The sequence below is a fragment of the Psammomys obesus genome, unplaced genomic scaffold, assembly GCF_907164565.1.
Source record: "Psammomys obesus unplaced genomic scaffold, mPsaObe1.curated_primary_1811, whole genome shotgun sequence".
NCBI lineage: Eukaryota > Metazoa > Chordata > Mammalia > Rodentia > Muridae > Psammomys > Psammomys obesus.
In genome coordinates, this window is record NW_026596039.1 from 5017328 (window position 1) to 5041473 (window position 24146).

Here is a 24146-nt window from a genome sequence, read left to right on the forward strand (position 1 = left end):
ATGGAGATAACCTAGAACCCCTGCACAGATGTAGCCCATGGCAGTTCAATGTCCAAGTGGGTTACATAGTAATGGGAAGAGGGACTGCCTCTGACATAATCTGATTGGCCTGCTCTTTGATCACCTCCCCCTGAGGGGGGAGCAGCCCTACCAGGCCACAGAAGAGGACAATGCAGCCACTTTTGACAAGAACTGATAGACTAAGATCAGAAAGGAAAGGAGTCCCCTATCAGTGGACTTGGGGAGGGTGGGATCGGGAGGGGCTTACGGGGGGATACAAAATGAATAAAGTGTAATTAATAAAAAAAATAAAAAAAAGAGAGAAACAATGCAAATACAGTACTCATGTCTAAAACTCTCAACATTAAAACAAAACAAAAATAGGAGAGAGTGGCTAGTAAGACAGCTCAAAGTGCTTGCCATGCAGGCTTGACACCTGAGTTTTAGCTGAAGAAACCACCTGAAGGAGAGTCAGCTCCCACAGCGCAGCTGCCCTCTGACCCCACACATGGGCTATGACAGGAGCATGCCTCCCCACAATTATAATATACAAGGGGAGGAGATAAAGGCAGACCTCAGAGCTACAGCACAAGCCCTAACCACAAAGGCAAGCACCAAAAAAAGGAAGTAGACCAAAAACTAGGAATATTATATGCAAATATAAAGACCAATTGATGCTTTCACTTTTAGTTTTTATGGTAAGTACTTTCCCCTCAATCAACCCTTGATATGCAATGGATAATAAATCAGATTGATTTACTAATCCTGTTTTCCCTCCATTTTTAAATACAATATTGGTTAGTAATATGCTTCTTGGGATGGAAGGTGGGACAATGCTAGCCTAGCATATGTAAATCTCTGGTTCTATCCTTAGCACTGAAAAACAACAAAACCAAAAAATCACGTTTCAGTTTGTGTTCTAAAAGAAATATTTGGGTTCCCACTGTGCTGATGGGTCTATTTTACCACATAACCAAATATTATTTTGTGCCTTAATAACAATCCCTAAGACGTCTATAAAAGTCTTAAATGAATCTGCCTGAGAATCAAGGTGCAGTATCTTAAGTCTATACAACTTTGAAGTTTGATATGAGAAACTGATGTCTCACTGTCATATTTTAAAAAGGAAATGTGGATTTTTCTAAGATTCTAAACTTTTTGCTTCAAGTTAAACAATGTACCATTCAGCCATGGACATGTATTTTACCTTTCATTGCTATACTGAAATCAAAACCAACATGAGTCACAGTATCACAGGATAAACGAAAGAGCAAGCTCAATTCCTCAGTGGGGTTACATCTTTTGAAAACAATAATGCCAGAGTGACCTAGGAGAGGAAATGTTTTGGAACCTGAATCAAAATCACGGTGGGAGTGGATTAAAATGTCTTGCTTGAGTTCTGAACAAGCAGTTACATGAGACCCACTCTCAGCTTACTAGATGCTATGTGATAACTGCACCAATGACAGCAGTAAGGCCACCTTCGTTGATTCTTTGACTTGTCAATCATTTTCAAATATATTTCCTAAGTAATAAGTATGAGGTAGGAAATTTCTGTGGGCATAATTAAAGTGTTGTTATTTGAGTTCTATTAAAATTGTAAGCCACACATACTATCTTTATTCACAAAAGTAGCTACTTCCAAAAGGTTAAATCAATGGCCAGGCATGGTATGGCACAACTTTAATTCAGCACATGGAAACAGAGAGAGGCAGATCTGGGTGAGTTCCAGATCAACTGGAGTGACATAGTAAGACATTATTTAAAAAAATAAAATAAAAACCGTTCCAGCCCAGCCAGGACTGAGATCCTGCCTAAAACAAAACAATCAAAACGCCACAGTTTTCCCATCATAAGTTCTATGAAAGCAGAAGTCATGTGCCTTGGTTGACACTTTCCCCAGAACTCTACACAGTTTTGTTTAATATAAATTGACTATCAGGGGCTGGAGAAATGGCTGAGTGGTTACGAACACAGTGGACCTGGATCAGTTCCCAGCACAAACACGATGGTTCACAATTCTCCATAACTACAGTTCCAGGGAATCCAAACTGGATCTGCCTTCTTTTCACCTCTATTGGCATGAGACATACATGTGGCACAGACACATATATAATGGCAAAACAATCATACATGTACAATAAAATGAATCTGTACAGACAGAAAGAATTTGACAGTTACGATAGCCTCTGGCTTCTTTCCTTATACTGGAAATAAGATTAAGTAATTTTCACTACTGACATTTATGATCTATAATTGCCTAATATTATATGGTACATATCTAAGGTTTGAACACAAGAACTTTATTACTTCTTTGTCACTTGAATTAATAAAATGCATGACTCTTTAGTTTGTAAAACACAAAAATCAGTGTGCCTGCATCTCAATGAGACCAAGCACTTAGTCCAATTAGAACAAACTGACCAATAAAACAATAATCTGGGCCCTTTTTATTTACATATTAACTCTGCAAAATTGATGCGTTTGCAGTTTGGAAGCATTTATCACTTACCCCTGAATCTGATCAAGTGTCTGTAAAAATGTTTAATAGCAGTTCTCAATTTCCTTACCCAGAGGAGCAGATCTTCCCCAATATGATCAATAACAGACGTCTCATTCCTCTTTCGAACAGCTTTCATTTGCTCATTTAACCCAACTAAGGAAGGAAAAAAAAAGATTAAGTCCAAACTTACTTTAATCTGAATTACTGGTAGCAAGAAGCAGTTAACTTTTTTTTTTTTTTTTTTTTTTTTTTTAAACTTCAGAGTAGCATAGCTGCTCCCAAACTACGTTAATGTTTTCTGCACATGGTGCTTACACAGGTAGGTCCTGAGAGTTCTTCCTGGCCATGGGTCCGAAAGCATTAAACTCTATTTTAGGCACTAGTATACTGGTGATAGTGTGGTGCATCAAGTATTTGTTTACCCTCAAGGCCTCGTTCTGTAGCCAAGCTCACAAAGACCCTGGATGTAGACAATACACTGCATGCCACTGAAATCTGGAATCGCCCACAAAACGCATTGCTTCGGTTGACAAACTAATGATTCCTTTGACCACAAAAACTAAGGGCCACAGAGAAACAGTGGCTTACAGAGAGGAGGGCATCTTATACTCCCTCAGAAGCGCCAGTGACTCACCTGGGGCAGGACACATGAACGGGTCCTAAGCACCAAACAACAAAACTTGCTGAAAAGTATCTAACCAAGGGATTAATACTGATTTTACTATTTATAAAATATATTTACATGCATATATTACATGTGATATATATTTTAAAGTATATATGTATACATATATGTGTGTATATAGTTTATATGTATTGTTATATATACACATATATAGTATACTACACATATATAGCTTATATATGTATAAAATATAGTTTATATATGTATACTATATAGTGTGCATATATATGTATATATGTATTGTGCATATAACTATATCTTGTTATACACACACCGTATTTGATAGGACATTATTATGGTTAATTTTGACCACTCATGTTTTTCACTTTAGGTACTAACTTTAGACAAGAAAAGCCCAATGCTAATACTTTGTATACAAAAGGTTAATACTTCGTATACAATGATGGGGAAAAGATTTAGTCAAAGATCTGATCACCTCTCTTTGTATGAGGTGTTCACATAAAGTGTCAGGTATGCATAAATTACACTCAACTAGTTCTAATGTGCCTTTACACAATCATAGTCTTTTCTCTACTAGAAATGTAGACACAGGATCACAGTCAATTTCTCTTACCATGAAGTTGAAGAATATCTTCCAAGTTTGAAAAAATCTTGCGTAGTTCTGAAGGTGACAGAATTCCTTCTCTGGACACTCGCTGATAGAATATTTGGTCGAGAACCTTCAATGTTCGGACGTGAGCTCTCTCGGTGTAGAACAATTCTAGGCAGGGGAGAGGAGAAGGAGGTACAGAACGTTGCTTTATTTAGACTCATTCCATGAGACCAAACATTGTCCTTCCATTGTTATTAGGTAGCAAATGCTTTATGTAATAAATTAACATTTTGAAAGAATGGCATGTCTCTAAAATCAGACTATTTCATAAAACACAGACTAATGAAAAACATCATTCAAAAATATTTTATATTTGAAAAGACAGCAGGTTTCTAAAAATCACACTGATTTTATGAAACACAGCAGATTAATGAAACTAATAAAAAGTATCACTCAAAAATACTTTACGTTTGAAAGTTAATTAGCAGTTACCCCAAACTCACCCATTTACAATATGAATTTACCGCACCAGAACACAGCAAATTCTACTAAGATAGCCTTAAGCACTCTTCAGAAATAATATTTAGTTTATTTAACCATAAAACCTAATTTCTAGAGTCATTCTGCAACTGTAGTAGATTTCCCTGTCCTCAAAAACTAAGACATTTATTGAAATCAAGTCATAGGGACAGCAGAGGGTACAGCACACCTGTCACATACTTGTTACGTACATGTTAAGGTAACTGTGATGTCAACTTGCCACAACTTAGAATCACCTGGGGAAAGAGTCTCAATTGAGTAAATGCCTGTAACAGGTTGGTCTGCGGGCATATCTGGGGTGGGATTGTCCTGTTGAACGATGTAGGACCCAGAGCATTGTGGGCAACATCATTCCCTTGAGGGGACTATACAGGACAGAAGGTTAGATGAGAGCGGAGATGGCACAGGGGCAGTCACTCTCTGCTCCTCTGTAGATGTCACTTGACTGGCTGCGTTGAGTTCCTGCTTTGATTCCCCCTCAACAATGGCCTGTACCCTCTACCTGGAGGACCTAAATCCTACTTTTTTTCTCGTCACTCATCACCTGTTACTCGACTACTCTTCCTAAGTTTAGCTTGCTCTTGATAATCTGTGTCTAGAACGTAACCTCAAGGTAGTCCAGGGCTAGTGAGCCACTGATTGTTTTCAGGTTTCACATCTATAATGCTATGGATCTTTAGTATCCTGAAAGCTAAGCACCCTTTCCTTTTAGATTATATCACAAACTGTTTCATCTCTTGTACTGTTTATGTTTAAAGGCTCAAGAATATAGCTTAATTTTGTCATTTTTTAAAACAAAAGGTCAATTAAAAAAAAAGCAATTCAAAGGCTGAGAAATTTGCTTCATTCTGGTAAATTTAAATGTATAAGGCCAACAACAGATTGATTAAACTTACCATTAATCACTTCCTGTCTTTTGATCTCAGAAGGCTTCAGTCCCAATAACACTTCTCTACTAACAAGCTGCTGCCAGTTGGGTGGATCTGTCTCTAGGTCGTTTTCAAACTGTTCATCCTCACTCTGACTTTCTCCAAAGGCGATGCTGTCAAACCTAATCAATCAAGCAAACAAATAAATGGCAAATTCTGTTTGAGGGCTTCAGGTGGACAACGGAAGACTCACAAACCTTTTGTGTATGTTCATGTGTATATGGATACATGTATTATGTGTGCACATGCATGTGGAGGCCAGAGGCTGGCCTCAGGTGTCTTCCGTGACTATTCTTCACTTTATTCTTTTTGACAGGGTCTTGTCACGCCTGGCTTTTCCTATGGGTACTGGATAGCTGAACTGAGGTTCTCATGCTTGTGGGGCAAATGCTTTACCAGCTGGGCTATCACGGAAGCCCCATGAGTCTTAATTTGCTGTAGCCTGCATCTGGTTCAGCACTGGGCCTAAAGCACTCTCCGCTCTTACAAACAGCTTGTTACTGTATGTACACTTGTATGCAGTCTTTGGATAATTTGAGTTTACGAAGAGCTTTCACTCATACTCACAGACTATTAATAGGGTTTCTTTTCCTTTAAGGTTAGGACTTTTAGAGGAGAAACGCTCAATTTAAATAAAAGCTACTGAAGATTTACTTACTTTCGAAAGGGTTTGGGAGTTCCATGTTCTGTCACCCTGAAACAACAGAGAATAAGAAGTAACAGGAGAGCAGAATGGAGATCAAGAAAGACATATTCCAAGATACAAAAGTTATTTAACATAAATTAACAGAAAAAAAATTCAATAGGATTTAAAATTTACTACCAACCAGACTTCTTTCAAAACATTTTATGCCAGACATTCAGGAAATTCTAAGCAATCACAAAGCTCTCAGCTCTAGCTGAATTACCTCTCTACTTCACATTCCTCCTCCTGCACTTGATCTAACAAAGGAGGGGTGAAGTCAAAAACAGTATTGGGCACACGAGGTGTGCTGTCCATGCAGTCTCCAGGAGCTGATGCTTCTCCAACTTGTTTTGATCCTAAAAAAAAAAAAAAATTCAAAAGTCAGTCACTAACTGTTTAAAATAAGGCAGCAACATCAACAACCAAAAAACCCAATCAATCCCCAGAAGAACCTCAACCTAATTCATAGTCACATTCTACTTAAATAAGCCAGCCAGAATCAAGATTTTAACATATAAAACTCTTCAATGCACTAAAACACAACCGCCCTGGAAAGCCTTGAATTCATAGAGCTCTGAAGCTTCCACCTCCTGTGAGATGGGATTAAAAGCATATACCACCATACCTGGCAGAAAAATCATTTTTAAAGTATCCTCTAAAAGAGCAGCAGAAGAGCTGATGAGGTGGTAGAGCAGTAAAAGTACTTGCCCACAGCATGACAACCTGAGTGTGATCCCTGAATGAAGTAGAGTCCCAACTTCTGCATGTTCCCTAAATTCCACAGGTGCCTTTTTCCCCTGAATGACTTCCTATCGGTAGATTCTGGGAGAGGTGGAATCATTCTCCTATGTATTGCCTCTGCTGAGACCCTTTAACTCCAACAGAAGAGATGTGGGGAGGGGAGGCAGGCAGGAGAGAGGCAGGAAGTGAGAGTGGTCAGTATGCTAGATAGGCATAAATGAAATTATGAAAATTAATTTTAAAAAAAGACAAGGCAAGGTGCCATGTCAGCTGGGAACACTGAAATGAGAAGCAGCCTCCTGCCTCACCCTGTCTTTTCTAACAGGAGCCGTTAGAGTGGACCAATTCCAAATAACATTTTCTCTTGGTTTGTCACCTGTATCTCTTTCTCGGGGAGTCTGCTCATTTATACCTCCTGCCTTCATTTTCTGCCCCTCCCAATGTTTGATAGTTATGTTATTAAAATTGGGTTATGAGGCATTACAGAAATCCAAATATACATCCAGTTTACTACCTTAAGGAGAATGTTAACTCTCTTCCGTGTCAGGCAAGGGATTTAATTCCCATATACTTCCTTCTAAAATGCTTCCTGACACTTCTGATCTGTGGACACAATGGAATATCTATTTTGTACTTTGCCTAGTAGGATGATTCTAAATGTCCGAACACCAATCCAGTGTGTTTTCATTCCTATGGTGATATACATATGGTCAAATACATCCTGCAGCACATATGCATACTGTTCCTCGGGTTAAGAAGGCAGCATGCTGGTTGGAATATTTTCTTTCCTACTGCCACCAATTATGCAACAAGTTGGCCACTTAAAACACAATGCTTACTATTCTCAAGTCTCACACTCCATCAGCTGCTTTTCATGATCAGGCCACTTGTTTCCTTTTTTCTTTCTTAATTAAAAACATTTTTTATACTTGTTTTGTGTCTGTGTATGTGTGTGTGCACACACACACACAAGCATGTGTTTGTGTGTGAGCATGTGCAAGTCAGTAGACAACTTGCAGAAGCTGCCTCTCTTATGCAACCATGTGGGGTCCAGGGATCAAGCTCAGGGGGTCAGGCTTGATGGCAGGCACCTTCCCTGCTGAGTGCATGCTAGCAGCCCTCATTTCTTATTGAGTGGCCTGCAACTTGCAACCCACGTCCCAGTTTCTGAGTAGACGCGTGTGCACAGCATCCGGCTTGCTTCACGTTTCAAGAATGACTGACCTTCATCATCATCATCATCATCATCATCATCATCATCATCATCATTATTATTATTAGTTAGAATACCATCCCTCAACTCCTAAGCTGCAACAGTATAGTGCCAAAGAAAACACCCATAGTCGGCAGGATACGAACCTGCGTGTGGAAACCCCAATGGATTTCTAGACCATGGCCTTAACCACTCAGCCACGACTACAAACATATATCCAAAATATGCTCAAGTATACAACAAGGACATTTGCTCAAACATGTTCATAGCAGCTTTATTCGTTAACAGCCAGAATCTGGAAACAACCCAGATGTCCCTCAATTGAGGAATGGATACAGAAATTGTGGTACAGTTACACAATGGAATACTATTCAGCAATTAAAAACAAGAAAATCATGAAATTTGCAGGCAAATGGTGGGAACTAGAAAAGATTATCCTGAGTGAGGTATTCCAGGAGCAGAAAGATACACATGGTATATATTCACTTAGAAGTGGATATTAGACATATAATATAGGAGCTTCATACTAAACTAAAGAAGCTAAGCAAGAAGGAGGACCTTGGGTAAGATGCTCAATCCTCATTCAGAAAGGCAAACGGGACAGACATTGGAAGATGGAGAAAACAGGGAAGAGGACAGAAGCCTACCACAGAGGGCCTCTGAAAGACCAGCAGGGTATTGAAGCAGATGCTGAGACTCATAGTCAAACTTTGGGCAAAGCGCAAGGAATCTTATGAAAGAAGGGGGAGATAGAAAAACCTGGAGGGGACAGGAGCTCCACAAGGAGAGCAACAGGACCAAAAGATCTAGGCCCAGGGTCTTTTCTGAGACTGATACTCCAACCCAGGACCATGCATGGAGATAACCTAAAAACCCTGCACAGATGTAGCCCATGGCAGCTCAGTCTCCAAATGAGTTCCCTAGTAAGGGAAACATGTCTCTGACATGAACTCAGTGGCTGGCTCTTTGCCCACCTCACCCTGGAGGGGGAGCAGCATTACCAGGCCATAGAGGAAGACAATGCAGACAGTCCTGATGAGAGATGATAGGCTATGGTCAGATAAAAGGGCAGGAGCACCTCCCCTATCAGTGGACTAGGGGAGGAGAGGAAAGGAAGGCAGGACTGGGAAGGGAGGAGGGAAGAGGCTACAGCTGGGATACAAAGTGAATAAATTGTAATAAATTTAAAAAAAATTTTAAATGCTGGGAAAAGTTTTTTAAAAAGCATATATTTGCATATAAAAATTATTTATATAGTATTCTGTCTGCATGTATACCTGCATGACAGAAGAGGGCAGAAGATCTTACTATAGATGGTTGTGAGCAACCATGTGGTTGCTGGGAATTGAACTCAGGACCTTTATAAGAACAGCCAGTGCTCTTAATCTCTGAGCCATCTCTCTAGCCCCATGACTTACTTTCTTAAACAGGTGTTTTTCTTTATATACTTAAATCCTTTCCTCTATTAGTAAAGTATTATTTTATGAAGTCTCATTTTTTTTTTCTTCTGCTACCTCATATTACCAACTGCTTAAAAGTCCTCTTTTCCCTTTTTTTTTGTGTGTAGTGTGTGTGAGAGAGTGTGTTTCTATGTAGAACAGCATAGGATGTCTTGATAGTCCTCCACCTTATGTTTTTGAGACAGGGTTTACCTTACTGGCTAGGCTGGCTGGCTAGTGAGCTCTAAGGAACACCTATGTCCCCACCATCACCATGCTAGAGATGTGTCCCACTATACCCAGCTTCTGTATGGCTGCCAGAGGCAATGAACTCTGTCCTTATGCTCTTACAATGGGCACTTGACTATAAAACCATCTTCCTGGGCCCCAAATCTCTTTTCTTGTTCCTGACTCGCTGTGCTCCAATCTGGAGGCATGGTTCTTTGGCGTGTGTGATACCATCATGCCTTGTGGCTCTTCTGCTGCTGTTTCCTGTATCCCATGACTTACTTAACTTTTCTCTCGTCTTGAAGAAGTACAGCCTCAAACAATGTTCAAGGTGTGAGGACTTTTGGTTAGATAACTTTAGATTATCACATGCCTGAAAATGTCCTTACTCATTCTTCCTATCTGACAGATAATTTAGGATACACAACTAAAAGTAAAAGCCATTTTCTTGCAGAGAGGTGAAAACCATATTCTTTTCTATTCAGTGTTACAAGTGATACAACACAATCCTCATCTATCAAGTAACACATAACAGTGGTTGATTCTCCTTGCCCTGTCTATGTAAACATACTGTTATTCTGATGCTGGAAACCTTTCCTACTTTCTCTTCCTCTTCTCCATCCTCTCTGCTGACGCTGAGTAAGAGATGGATCTCTCTCGTGATTCCCCAAATACTATTTTTTTTTTTTTCAGATTTCTGGTGTATTGTTTGTAGTTTTGTTGTTGATATTGTTTTCTTTTCTTACATGTACTGGAGTATATTAATTTCAGAGAGTCTACACACACATGGCCCTTTAAATACTGGCAACTGTAGTGGTTACAAAACATGTTCATAAACTTATTAATGTTTCTTTAGAGATGGACTCTAACTTCTCTCTCCTGAAGTATGGATGGATTTGGTGACTTGCTTCTAACTTGCTGAGGTGACAGCAGAACTTTCTCCTTGTCCCTTCCTTTGGATCACTTTGAGGAGACAGCTGCGATGTCCTGGAACATTCAAGCAGCTCTTGCAAAAGTCCACATGGCTCTAAGTTAGGCCTCACCTGAGTGGCATGGAAGAGTATGCTTCTTTCTCTCACGGGAGACCTCAAATCTGAACTACCTAGCCAAGCAGCCAGGAAGTTCTTCACTCACAAAAGTGAGATAATATTTTCTGTATTATGCCATCAAGCCTAGAGTGACTGTTTACACAATTAACAACAATACTTGCTCTACCGTATTTAACCTTTAATTAAAGCTTATCTCTGATATCTTTTTTATGGGATCCTATTCTTTACAATTTCTTTACTATTCCCAAGTATACTATCTTAGAGGTATTTTTAAAGTCCTTATCTGTCATCCATTAAGCTATTCCTCTAGGCGTGGCTTTTCGATCTTTATATCACTGTTTAAAACATCTGGCATTGAGCCAGGCATGATGGCGTACACCTGTGATCCCAGCACTCTGAGAGTCAGAGACTGGGGAATCAAGGTCAGCCTGGTCTACAGAGTGAGTCCAGGACAGGCAAAGCTACACACACACACACACAAAAAAGGAAAAATAAAGTCCAGCATTATATATTCCCTCGCCTCTTAACTCTAGTAAGCAAGTGTTTCCAAGGAAGAGTGGCGATGCAATGTGTAAGCATCAACACAGTACAGGTGACTTGGCCTTTTTTATTTTTCCTGCCGTGTGGAAATAGCTCTAGTCCCAATATTCGACCTCTTCTTGCTGCTGAATTCTCATTAACTCAAAAAACAAGAACAAAACAAACAAAAACAAAGAATCTTAGGTTTCTAAGTTTTCTTCAAGATTTATCTGAGTCTGTTTGCTGCCACGCCTGATAACTGGGGTTTGATCCCTGGGACTCATGTGGTGGAGGATACTAAGATCTGTAAGTGTTGAGACTTATCTAAGTAGCTGTCCCCAGAGGCGTCTGTGCTCTCAAGGTGCCTCCCCTCCTCTTAGCGCCTCTCTTTCTCTCTATCCCTGGTGCTTAAGCCTGTCTTAAATGTCTTTATTAAACCCCAACTCTACTATCTTCAGAAAACACAACACCTACCTGCCAATAACAACTAGCCAGCTTCCTCAATCCCTCTAATTTTTCCTTCCTGGAGTGGAAAAATCTCCAATCTTTACCCATGTTGTCCTCTTGTTTATGAACAGTCTCCCTAGGTATGCCTGGCTGGCCTTGAACCTGTGATCCTACGGCTTCTGCCTCTAGTCTGTGTTTGTCACCACACCCAGGAAGACAGACATGCATTTTTGATTGTGACTTTCTGTGTGTAACTGCTTCAAACGGCATCTGTGCATGCCGACATGTGCTGGCACCCGGGCAAGCCAACACTCGAGAGCTCAACGAGTGTTCTGTGTTTTTATCACGCAGCACATGCCCATTGCAGACTATAAAATACAAAATATTTAAATCAAATTAAACTGGGATTCAGTTTCAGTTAAAATACTCTATTTCTCTATTGGTTGCTCAGTGTGCTTTATATCAAAATCTTGACCCCAAGTTAGGCTCAACTAAAGCATGACTCACCTGTATCATTCTCTTTCCCTCCCTCTTGGAAAAGAACAGCCCCCGAAGTGGCAGAGGACATGGAACTGGCAGGCAGGTATCCAGTGTCTGTCCCCTCATTGACTAATCCACTCTGGCGTAACTTGGCAGGGTCCTGAGGCTCAGGACTCACAGATGAGGGTGCAGATAAGTGCTTAGGGTGGCGTAGCTTCTGTATCTCCATGGCCCTGCCAACTGAACACAAAGCAATGATCAGTTGCCTGTGATGCAAACGGCTTTAGAGGGAAAGGGGTAGATGAAAAAATCTGAACAAGTGTGTACAGTTATTACACACAGCAAAAAACGGACACAAAGAGAATGGGAGATGGAAAGGTGGGAGATGAAAGAAGAATAAAGGAGGAAAGAGAGTAGATAAGAAAAAGAGGAGCAGAGCAGGGGAAAAGAGAATATAATGAGGAGCTGAGGGAGAGTGGCAGTAGTAAGGGTAGAGGCAATGCTGGGAGACAGTTTTATCGTCTGTGAAAACGAAGGAGTAGCCTTTATCTTTGAGAGCTAAGGGAGCCCCACTCCGCTTTTCCATTTACACGCACAATATCACCATCCTGCTTGGTATTCTTGTTCACACAGGGTACTTTCAGAAACTTCAGCCATTCAGGCAATCCGTCTGCTACCTCACACATTCCTTACATGGCTCTGTAGCCCTGGTTTTAAGTCCATCTTCTTCTTCTCTGAAAATTTCCTCTACCTGTCACAACTTCCCGGCCTATGCTACTGGAATTTGCATGAGGACTCTGCATGGCCTGGAGACACAGCATCACTGTTCAACAGTACTGCCACCCCAGCATGCCAGCATCTCCATGCAGAAATGTCTCTGACGAGAAGCACAGCACAGGCTGGCTGCCTTCCTACGGTACCACAGTTCCACCTCTGCTGTCACCCTGTCTTGTGGTCTGCTCTCTCTCTGAGATGGAGGTGACAGGATATCAGACTACAGAAGTATGGTGAGAATGAGAAACAGCAAGTAAAAAAAGATTAAACAAGTTATAGTGGAGCAATCACGACCAGGTGTGTATGCACATGTATGTGTGTATGGACATGTGTGCAGTCTACACGTACAGGTTCACAAGTATATTTGTGTCTGCATGTGCAGGTGCACATGTGTGAGTGTGTGTACATGTGCGCGTGTTCATGCGTGTGCGACTCTGAATGAGACAACTTTGGTGCCACTTCCATTCCTCAGTCAAGGTCCAAATTCTTTTCTGAGACAAAGCTTCTGGCTCACCTGGAACTCGGTAAGGAGGCCAGGCCAGCAGGCCAGGGACCCACCTGTCTCTGGCTCCCTAACATGAGGCATTTATTTTTTTTCTCAACATAGGTTCTACATACTGAACTTGAGTCTCTTCCAAGAACTTTACCAACTAAGCTAGCTCCCTGGCCCAAAAATTCTTTTTTTTCCCTTCAATTTAGCGAATGTAACCTGAATATGCACGCATAAATTCAGAGGTTGCAAGTCATGACACGCATGTGATAGCACACTGTCACTGATGAAGATGTCTGCAACAATTAATATAGCAACGCAGGCAAACTTAGTTCAAAAACAGCACTGGAAGGAAGCAAGGCACAGGGGAGCACGACCAACATTAGCTCTAGAGCAGCCGCCTCCAGCAACACATCCTGACCCAACCAGCTTCTGAGTGATGCAGCAGGGAGCAACGGCTCAAGCCTCAACATACTTGCACTGTTGTCATGGCGGCTTGGTCTCCTTGGGGGTCCCAAAATGCTGGGGAATCCTCTTCGCTTCCCTTTTTCTTCGCCCTCTCTATCTTTCTTCATGCTTTGCTAAATTTGAGGTACAATTATGATAAGATTAAAGACATCAAACAGCAGATTTTGTTCTTGCTTTCAAATACAGCAACATGATTGTAACAGCTAGGCGAGAGGAACCAGTAAAATACAAAGGAAGAACTCACTGCATCCACTGCCGCTTGGCAAACTGTATGTGAATCTCAAACTCAAGGTGCCTTATTTTTTAATTAATTAATTGGCTAATTAATTTATTAATTTGGTTTGATGCAGCATCTGATGTAGTCTAGTGGGCTTAAGACCACTATATAGCCAAAGGTGACCTTGAACTCTAGATCCTCCTGCTTGTAACTCCTAAGTGCTGGTAGTGCAGGCCTGCACTACAGCACTCAGCTTTCAAGACAGCTTTTCAATAAAATTTTCTACTCTTAGAAAATAAAAGGGCAATTTTACTAGAAGTTTGTTGACAAAAGTTTATGTATGTCATGAGAATGTTTTACATTATTCCTTCACCATTCAATACTTTCAGAATATGAAAAAGCACTATGCTAAAAATTGGGGACATACTAATGAGGAATGTCCTGGTCTTCACAGATCTTTACAATCTAGCAAACATTAAATAAAACCAAATAATTATAAACCGCGACAGGCACCCTGAAGCAAAGTCTAAGGCACTAAGTTGCAGATGGCAAGCATATAATCTCTTTACAGTATCTAATAATAACCTTATAGACGTGTGGCTTTCTCACTAAATGTTTAGTTTCTTGATAAAAGAGACCCCATTAGACCTAGCCTGAGGCTTAGTGCTAATGTGCTGGTTTAGTAAACACAGGCAAGGGAAACATGACCAAATGTGAAGAAGCCGCACGGAAGCCCACCGTTACTACCACAGTCTTACCTTGATCTTTGGAAGGAATCCAATGCGACCCCGTTTGTGCTCCAAGTTTCGAGGTTCCTTTACTTTCACTCCCAGATGTTTCATATACATGAGAATAACATACTGCATTGTGGAACTGGAGGACAAATGATTAAGTAAAATCAGAGTTCTGATGTGCAAAGGATAGTCAAAATAAAGAGATCACGTGCTTTCTAGAGCCCCATTGTTGGAATTTATCAAGGCAGAAACCTATTCTATCCATGTGATAGTTATTAGTCAAATAAATACAGGCCACCAGAGGGAGCTGACAATAGAGTACAAGTCAAATAAAATACAGGCCACCAGAGGGAGCCTACAGTCTACATTTGAAGTTAAAAGAAGTTGTCATTTAGATCAGACAGAATAAATAGCTCTAGTTGGGGGGTAGGGAACATTATATTACCTCCTTTCTTCTTCCACAGCCTGAGCAGTCATCCTAAAAATAAACATTTTTTAAGATGAAATATCTACATCTGGAGATGATCCATCTGTAAGTCAGTGACAGAGAGCTTGCCTCACATGGTACAAGGCCCTGGGCTCAGTCCAAGGCACCATCAAAAAAGATCAAAGAAACACACATATTTAATCAGAGATTTGCTATTTAAGCTCAAATACCTGAAACAATAGAAAAGAACTAAATGTTTGGCGTCCCATCTACATCTAGAATAAAATACTGAAAGAACTCTAATCCACGGAGGACCCACACCACTTCACATGTTATTAGCTGAACATGCTTTACAGCCGCAAGAATTCCCAAAGCCCGTGAACTGCTTAATACACTGCTTAGTCAAAGTGCTCACCTGGCTCTGATCACTGACTACAAGTTTTGGAGTTACTCATTAACCAACACTCATATTTAAAAAAGGCAGGACTATCAGGAAGAAACTCTGTTTCCAAGTGTTATGACAAACAGTCCAACGCGCACAGTCTGACTGCCCGGTTATGTCTGCTCAAAGGGTGCTCCGTGGAAAAGCAGCCTTTCTACATGCAGTTCTGACTTACAGCACTTCTTCGATTTTGGTGATGATCTGTTCCGCACACGTTCGCTCCTTCTCCAGAGTTCCCCGGTCCTTGTCTCTCTCTGCATCAAGTTTAGTCAGCTCACTCTCAGCCAAGGTCAGTCCCATGCTACGTTTCTGTCTAAAAGGGTTGGGGAAAAGAAATCTCAGTTAGCAGAGAACAAACTGTCTCCCTCTAGATGTGTAGACAGCCCTACCTACAAGTTACTAGGGACGGGCAAATGCCATGTTTCCTACTTGTGACCAAGCCAGTCAGGGTTCTAGCAGTGATCAACGCTTCTGACACAGTTCTTAAAGGAACACATGTAACATGAACACAGCACTGAGCGTGACTCCTGAAAGGACATGAATGGAGACTGTGGACTCTGAGCTCTCATCCAACCCTTTGAAATCAGGTGCCCATTACTTTTAATAACAGGGTAAAAACATATGGTCGGCCTAGTGATGAGTGAAATATTTCATATGTAGTTTTTTCCTATTAAAGAAAATAAGTCAAGTAAATCAGAATAAGCATAGAAAGTTTTCTCTGATACCGGACTTACCGAAAATCTTCCAAATGTCTCTGAACTTCAGGGTGGACTCTCTCCTGCATAGTTTGAATGTAATGGCGATGCAGGTCCTCAGGAATAAGCTCAGGTCGTCTCTTTTCTGCATACAGAAAAGGAATTAATTGATCTAGAGATATAGTCCACGCAAGCAGACACTGGTGACATTATACAGTACAAACTGAACTTAATAAACCAGAGAAGTTACTACACTTCCGGTCAGAATTCAATTTCATCTTCTGCTATGACTCATGTGGTTAAAGCGGCTTGACTAACCTAACAAAAAACAGCAGAACTGAGAGCAGCTCCATTCTGATGGAGTTGGTCATCTTTGAGGATGCTGGGTACCTCAAACTTACCTAGATCCGCAGAGATTTCCTCAGGCACAGAAACTTTCAGGTGCTGAAACAGAATGCAAACCAAAGTTAAAACAGCACTGCAGACTTCTGTGATACCCCAAACAGCGGGTCTAAGTTCTTCCTAAAGGTGTCTTATAATCCAACCGCACTCATCCAAGCGTCACAGCCCTGGACGAATCTACTGTCTAGACAAGGAAATAAGCTCTTTTCCCAGAGTTCTCCTGTGAAGAAGTAACTATGGTTATTTTACTGGGCAGCAGAATAAGTGATTCAGTGTCACTCCAAATAAATATCTGACACTGGCTAGAGACTCTCATCACCATAATCAGTCATACATTATCTGAAATAATACAAGTAAAACCCAAATTATGTATATATTGCATATGAAAAACTGACTCATGTAAGCAGGGCTTTCATTTCTGAATCTGAGATGCTTATCCTAAAGACCATGCTATTTTCAGTAATTTTCTTAGGTGAAAATTTTTTAAATCTCAAGGTATATTCCCAATGAGAAAATACTGGGTGTCATGTGAGTTTTTAAGTCCTACAATCTCTAGTAATCATCTGTAGCTCCTGCTGTACAACTAAGGCAAGCAATTTAGGATTAACTTCTTTCTACCCAGGGTTTCTCACCATAAGTATGTAGACTTTGGTCATTATCAAACTGTTATGTTCTTCACTTAACAATCTGAATTTTGTATCCCTTACATATTTTGTACCGATTATGTATTAAAGTCATATAGTTCCTAAATTTAAATAATTCCTATACAGATCTCAGGTTTTAAATTTGAAAATAAGTCAGTGTAATTAATGTGCTAGCTGGGCGGTGATGGTGCATGCCTTTAATCCTAGCACTCAGGGAGGCAGAGGCAGGCGGCTATCTATGAGTTCAAGGCCAGCCTGGTCTACAGAGTATGTTCTAGAACAGCCACGACTACACACGGAGAAACCCTGTCTTGAGAAAAAGAAAGAAAGAAAATAAGTCAGTGTTAAACTATTATGAGATCCTTACATAATTTATTTTGGTGTGTTTATGTGATATGTGCACACATGTGTGGGTGAGTCTGCTTCCCCATGCATCTGTGAAGGCCAATGTTAGCTTCCTGTATCACTCTCTACCTTAGTCTTTAGAAACAGGGTCTCTCAATGAACCTGTGACTTGCTGATTCTATTAGACTGGCTGGCTAGAAAGACCCTGGGATCCTTGTCTCTCCAACTTCCCTCCTAGTACTGGGATTACAAGTGCGCAAAGCGACGCCTGGCTTCTTATGTGGGTACAAACGTCTAATTCAGGTACTTACACTTGCACAACAAGTGTAAGTTGTTCACACAGAGTGAGCCATCTCTCTGGCCCCTTTGTTCATTTTAAGAAGAGTGAAATGGCAAGACATGCTCATACATGTCTACAATCCCAAAACTTGGGAACCAGAGACAAGAATCTTAACCCCAAGGCCTGCCCGGGCTATATGATACTCTGTGTCAGGGAAGGAAAGATGTGAGAAGCAGAAAAAAAAAGAAAAGCACTTCAGCACAAGTGCAGAAAAGTACACATGGGATAGGGATGCAGCCTAGTAGTACTGTACTTTAGCAATCGGGAGGCAGATACAGAAGGATGGGTACAGTGATCAGCTAGTCTTACTGAATCACTGAGCTGAGGTTCAGTGAGAGACCCAGTCTCAAAAAAATAATGTGGAGGGCCAAGGAGATGGCCAAACAGGCAAGGTATCTGTCATCAAACCTGAAACCTGAATTCAATCCCGGGGACCCACACACGTGGAACTGACTCCCACAGGTAGCCCTCTGACCACCACATTCACAACTTAGGCACGCGCGCACACGCACACACACACAGAGACCAATAAATAAAGTTTTTAATTGTAATTTAAAAAGTAAGGTGGAAAGCAATAGGGAAAGACACCTGATGTTGACCTCTGGCCTCACATGTATATGCAGATATGTGTGTGCACACACAAACGTGCACATCCACACACAAAATGAACAATAATTTTTTAAAGATCAACCAAACAAAAGAATGGTGAAGGGAAAAGGCCAAGCAACAAGATCATCCAAGAAAGTTATTATGTGCTGTTATTCACTCTTACTTAGCAATGCTCATGACAAAATAAAAAAGTTAAAAAAGCTCTGGGCACAATGGTGCACGTTGTAATCCCAGCACTCGAGGAGGCACAGGCAGGCGGGTCTCTATGAGATCGAGGCCAGCCTAGTCTACAAAGTGAGATCAGGGCAGCCAAGACTACACAGAGAAACCCTGTCTTAGAGGGGGGGAAAAGTGACAAGTAAAAAAGTTGCATTTTTTGTGTCAGTACTTGTGGTGCGTGCACATGCACACACGAAAGCTCAGGATGGACGCCAGGGGACAACGGAGCACTCTCTTCAATCACTCTCCACCTTACTGCTGGCGACAGGCTGGCTCACCAAACCTGGAGCTCCATAACGGGCTAGGCTTCCCGGCCAGCAAAGCCCAGGATTTTCCTGCCTCTGCCTTCCAGGATCTGGCTTTTCATGCGTATGCTCAGAATCAAACTTGGGTCTCCATGCCTGTGTGGCAGGCACTCTACCAACTGAGCCCCTTCCTTAGAATTTCCATTGGTGAAACAAAGCGCTGTTATCGCTGATTTCAGTGTGCAACCTTTCCCACCACTTTTTAGTTAAATTTGTGTTTCTAATGTTCAAGGGAGACACTCAGAATTCAATTATCCAAGTATTAGCCTCCAGGTCCTAATATATGTATCATCACGTTTTCATTTCCCATTCTAATCATGCACATGTAAATTTCCAAATATACATATATACTCTCTAAAAGGCACTATAGGAATTCATATACCCAAAACTAATTTAGAGATATTTTAAGTCAGTCAAGCATAACCAAGAACTGAGATATAATATGGATGTCCAAAAGCACAATACCCTTCAATGGCATGGCGAAAGGATAGAAAATCAAGGTCAATGAATGCACCTAAGGGAAGATCCTGGCAATAATTTGGTGACTTACTGCAGATCGGTCCAGGAAGAACTGATGAAACTCAAGGAAGACACGCCGAGTCTCCTTGGAGTTGGTCTGCTTATATAGGTCTGAATAGAGATAACAGAGCTGTCATGGGGAAAGAAATGGAAAAGATACAGTGAAAAAAAAAATACAAAAGGTAATAATTTAATTAATAACATTTGATGTATCCTGCATACCTATCCTTATACATTTAGAAAATAAGTCTGTCTACTCATTTCGCAGAGGAAAAGTTCTCCAGCATATGAATCAATATGTGGATGCTCAATCAGGTAAACTATAAAATATATTACCAATGTTGCAGGGTCAAACTGGGAAACTACATGATGTAAGAAAACAGCCAAGTGAGCAGGGCGAGATTTTAATAGTTCAATGCTCTGGAAACAGCTGCACTGTCCATTGATCTAGAGGAAAAAATGATTATACATCAGTAACTGCTGACAAATAAATTAAAACCGTACTTGCAGGATGGTGGTGGTGGCACACGCCTTTTAATCCCAACACTTGGGGGGTAGAGGCAGGAGGATCTGGTCTACAAAGTGAGTTCCAGGACAGCCACAGTTACACAGAGAAACCCTGTCTTGAAAAGCTAAAAAACTATACTTGTAAGACCAACTAAACACAGCCATCAGAATTCCACATTGCTTCCCATAATGGTTTCAGTCTGGAATGTCTCCATAGGCTTGTGGCTGACAGCTTAGGTGCAGTTGTGAAGTGGTGGGAACCTGAGGATATGGCCTTGATTGAAGACAAAGTTTCCTGGAGGGTGCCTTTGAAGGGTCTGTTTCATCGCTGGACCTTTCCTGTTTCTGTCTGTTTATGTCTCTCTTTTCATTTTTTGGTATTTGTTATTTTGTTTTGTTTTTCCTACCTAGCTTTGGTTTTTTAGTCTTACTGTGCACCTTCAGGTGGCCTGAATCACTATGCAATCTAAGCTAACAAACTCATGACCCCTGCCTCTGTCTCCCAAGTGCTGGGTGTATAGGAATGCTTATTGACTTCCTCATCTTTTATAAGAATTCATGTATTAGGGCTGGGGATGACCCAGCTTTTGCAGAGAACCTGGGTTCTGTTCCTCTGTTAACTCCAGTTGCAGGGGTTCTAGAGCCCTCTTCTGGACTCTGCAGGCACTAGGCACACATGAAGTACATAAACACGTAAGCAGGCAAACACTCATACACATATAATAAAAATAAGTACATTAAAAACCTCTAGCTGTGGTAGCACACATCTATAATTTAGCATTCCTACAGCCAGATGGGAGGCAGAAAGTAAAGAATTGGCCAAAATTGCACCAGCAGCACACTGGCAGAAATAGTAAGAGACTCTGCCTCAAAACAAGCTATAAAGAGAGAACCAACCCCAAAAGTTTTCCCTGACCTACATATTTGTACTGTGTTCATGTGTGCACACAATTACACACTGGCACAGTCATATAGACACTAAAAAAATCCTAAATAAAATTTAAAGTGATGATATGTCACAACTGGTTGGGAGCCATTCTAGTAATGCAAGACTAATTCAGTAACATTAACCAATGTAATCTCTCTTGTTTAGAGAGTAAATCAGAAAAACTAATCGGCCTAAGTCACTCAGCAAAAACCAACACCCAGTCAAGATTTAAAGAAGGAAAGAAAAAGAAAGTTCCCATTAACCTAGGACTCTTCTTTAGGTTGTAACCCTTAACCTAAACAGAACTATCTACAAAAACAGCTGTCAGTCAGTCACATACTTTAGCACGAAGAACTCAATACTTTCTGCCTAAGAGGGCATTACAAAGCAAGGGTCCCTCCAAACTGACTCAGCCTCCTGCTAGGAGTCCTAGCCACACAGTAAAGGCAGGAACAAGAAAGAGATACATAAAGTAGAAAAAAAAAAAAAAAATGAAACAAAAGCCTTTTCTCTAAGAAACAATGTGACTATTTTATTAAAAAAATATAAAACTATTTTTTGTTATTTTTGTTTTTGAAAATAAACCAAGAGAGGATCTTACAATGTAACCAGCACAGGTTAGCTTCAAACCCATGATCCTCTTGCCTCTTAAGGGCTCCAAACACTTCTGTTAAAAAACTTCTAGAAAGTCAGAGTGGCGGTACATAACAGTAATCCCAGCACTTGGGAGACAAGGAAACATGAGGGAGTTCAAGTTCATTATCAGCTACACTGAGAGTTTCAGGTTAGCCTGGGCTACATAAGGCCACACCTCAAAAATCTTTCTAATACTAAAAAAAATTTAAAAATTCCTAAAAATATTCATTGAGTTTAGCAAGACCACAGGGTAAAAAGACAAGAATTAGGCTAATCATGGTCCTTCCATCAATGAGTAACTAGGAGTGTAAACTTTACTTTTAAGTATCAGGTTCAGTAACATCCTACCCCAATAAGTGAAACACTCAAGTATTCACAAAATGAGCCCACACCTGCAGCCTACAGTTAGTTTCTACTGTTCAAAGCTAAAAACAAGCAACCCGCTCAAAGTGCTGGGTTTTTAAGATTCAGCTTCCTTAACAAGTTTTATTGCAACTTCCAAAGAATGTTTATCAAGTCAGACATCTTAGAGAGTTGATAGTTTAGTTTTTTAAAGCAAGTGCCATTACCTGCTCATGTTCAGTACCAAAATCATCATCCTCTGCCCCAATAATATGAGGTGCTCCACGGGTGGAGGGACTGCCGACCAGCGACTGCGTGTCCTAGTAACAGAGAAGAGCAACAGAAAAATGAGTTGACAATCAAAGGCAAAGACAGGATAAAACCAAACTATAGGGACTGGGCAGGGTGGCTGGTACGTAGGCTATTACAAATTTAAGGCCAGCCTCATCTATATAGTGAGTTCCAGGCCAGCCAGGAAGACAAAGAAATGGATGGCTCACTTCATCAGTGGGGTGCCTTTTAATTACTGTCTTTATTGCTTTATTTTCAAAGCATCTGTTCTCAAATGTTCAAAGTCAAATGTCCACAGAGCACTGGCTGTTTCTCAGAACAGGAAAGAGGGAAAGGGATGGGAGTCAACATTTCCTTGAGACTAATAAACCCTCCTTGCTCATTGTACCTTTGGTTTCAGGAGTCTTTTCACTTTAGTTTGTTTGTTTGTTTGTTTGTTTGTTTTGAGACAGGGTTTCTCCGTGTAGCTCTGGCTGTCTTGGAACTCATTCTGTAGGCTAGGCTGGCCTCAAACTCAGAGATCTGCCTGCCTCAGCCTCCTGATACTGGGATTAAAGGTGTATTCCACTGGAGTATTATCATTTTTAATACTTCACTCATTAACTCACACATACTTACACTTTATAATAAAAGGACATAGAAGTGGCTCATATCTTTTTTTCTTTTCTGTGATGCTAGGACTAAAACACAGAATCTTGGTCATGCTAGACAATGGTCTGCCAGCAGCCTATAATTCCATTCCTATTCTATTTCTACTTATTAAAAATTGTTTTTGTTTTCTCTGACCTCAAATTTTTAATGTTTTAAAAACTAGGTGAGACAATAGACATTTATTTTCAACAATGGTCAATTTTTCATTTTGTAACTTGATGTCTCTGACTATTAAAAATGTTGCTGATAATATCACAAAATTCTGTTAAATCTTTTAAAATAAAACTCCACATACATTTATTAAAAAATAAAATCAAGGGGCTAGAGAGATGGCTCAGCAGTTAATGATTCCTTTCTGCTCTTAGAGAGGGCTTGGGCTCAGGTTCCAGTGCCCACATGGGAGTTTGCAGACACCAGTTCCAGGGGATATGGATGTCCTCTTCTGGCATCACTGCACACATGTGCACAGACACATATGCAGGCAAAGCATCCAACATTTAAAAGACCAAATAAAATCATAATGCTAAAGCATTCTACCAAGAGTATGTAAAACCCAGGGCAACTGAGAGTCCAGCAAGTAAATACACTCGCCACAAAGCCCAGGGACCTGAGTGGAAAGGTGGAAGAACAGAAACAACTCCACATCATACACACATACAATAAAAATGAGTAATATTTTAAAAAATCTTATTAAAGAATATGAAAATCCAATAATTGCACCACTAAATGCATACCCAAAAGGACTAAAGTATCACAGTGGCACATGACCGTGCATACACATAGATGAGGTTTAAATTTCTTATGTGTTTAAAACTAACTATCTAAATATTACATTGTTTAGTATATGCACAAGGGGGAGGGAGAGAGTAAAAGAGACAATCAGTCTTAAAGGGGAACAAAATTTGGGCACATGCTATAACAAGGGCAAACTTGAAGATATTATCCTACTTGATATAATCCAGTCACAGAAGGAAAAATATTATGTGAGTCTGTTTATGTGAACAGGTCAAATAATATGCAGTCCAAGCATAAAAACAGAAAGCATGGTGGCTGTCAGGGATGGGAAAAGGGCAGATGGACTGAGCATTCAATGGCATCTGATTTCAGCTGAAGAACAAACTATTCTGGAGATATAAAGTGCTGACAGTTG

At 40.6% G+C, this 24146-nt stretch overlaps 1 protein-coding gene across 4 annotated transcripts in view; it reads right to left on the bottom strand.

Annotated features, from left to right (window-relative positions):
• Arhgef12 (Rho guanine nucleotide exchange factor 12) overlaps window positions 1-24146 on the bottom strand; it is a 131350-nt gene that overhangs the window by 25471 nt on the left and 81733 nt on the right. For all 4 annotated transcript variants that reach the window (XM_055621723.1, XM_055621724.1, XM_055621722.1 and 1 more), the window contains 15 exons: window positions 22282-22374; window positions 19978-20088; window positions 19673-19771; window positions 16660-16702; window positions 16298-16403; window positions 15739-15876; window positions 15140-15172; window positions 14719-14833; window positions 13751-13856; window positions 12039-12251; window positions 6119-6251; window positions 5869-5904; window positions 5178-5332; window positions 3763-3909; window positions 2571-2656 (listed from right to left, as the gene is read on the bottom strand). In XM_055621723.1, coding sequence (XP_055477698.1) covers window positions 2571-2656; window positions 3763-3909; window positions 5178-5332; window positions 5869-5904; window positions 6119-6251; window positions 12039-12251; window positions 13751-13856; window positions 14719-14833; window positions 15140-15172; window positions 15739-15876; window positions 16298-16403; window positions 16660-16702; window positions 19673-19771; window positions 19978-20088; window positions 22282-22374 — 1614 coding nt within the window. The remainder of the gene's footprint in view (window positions 1-2570; window positions 2657-3762; window positions 3910-5177; window positions 5333-5868; window positions 5905-6118; window positions 6252-12038; window positions 12252-13750; window positions 13857-14718; window positions 14834-15139; window positions 15173-15738; window positions 15877-16297; window positions 16404-16659; window positions 16703-19672; window positions 19772-19977; window positions 20089-22281; window positions 22375-24146) is intronic.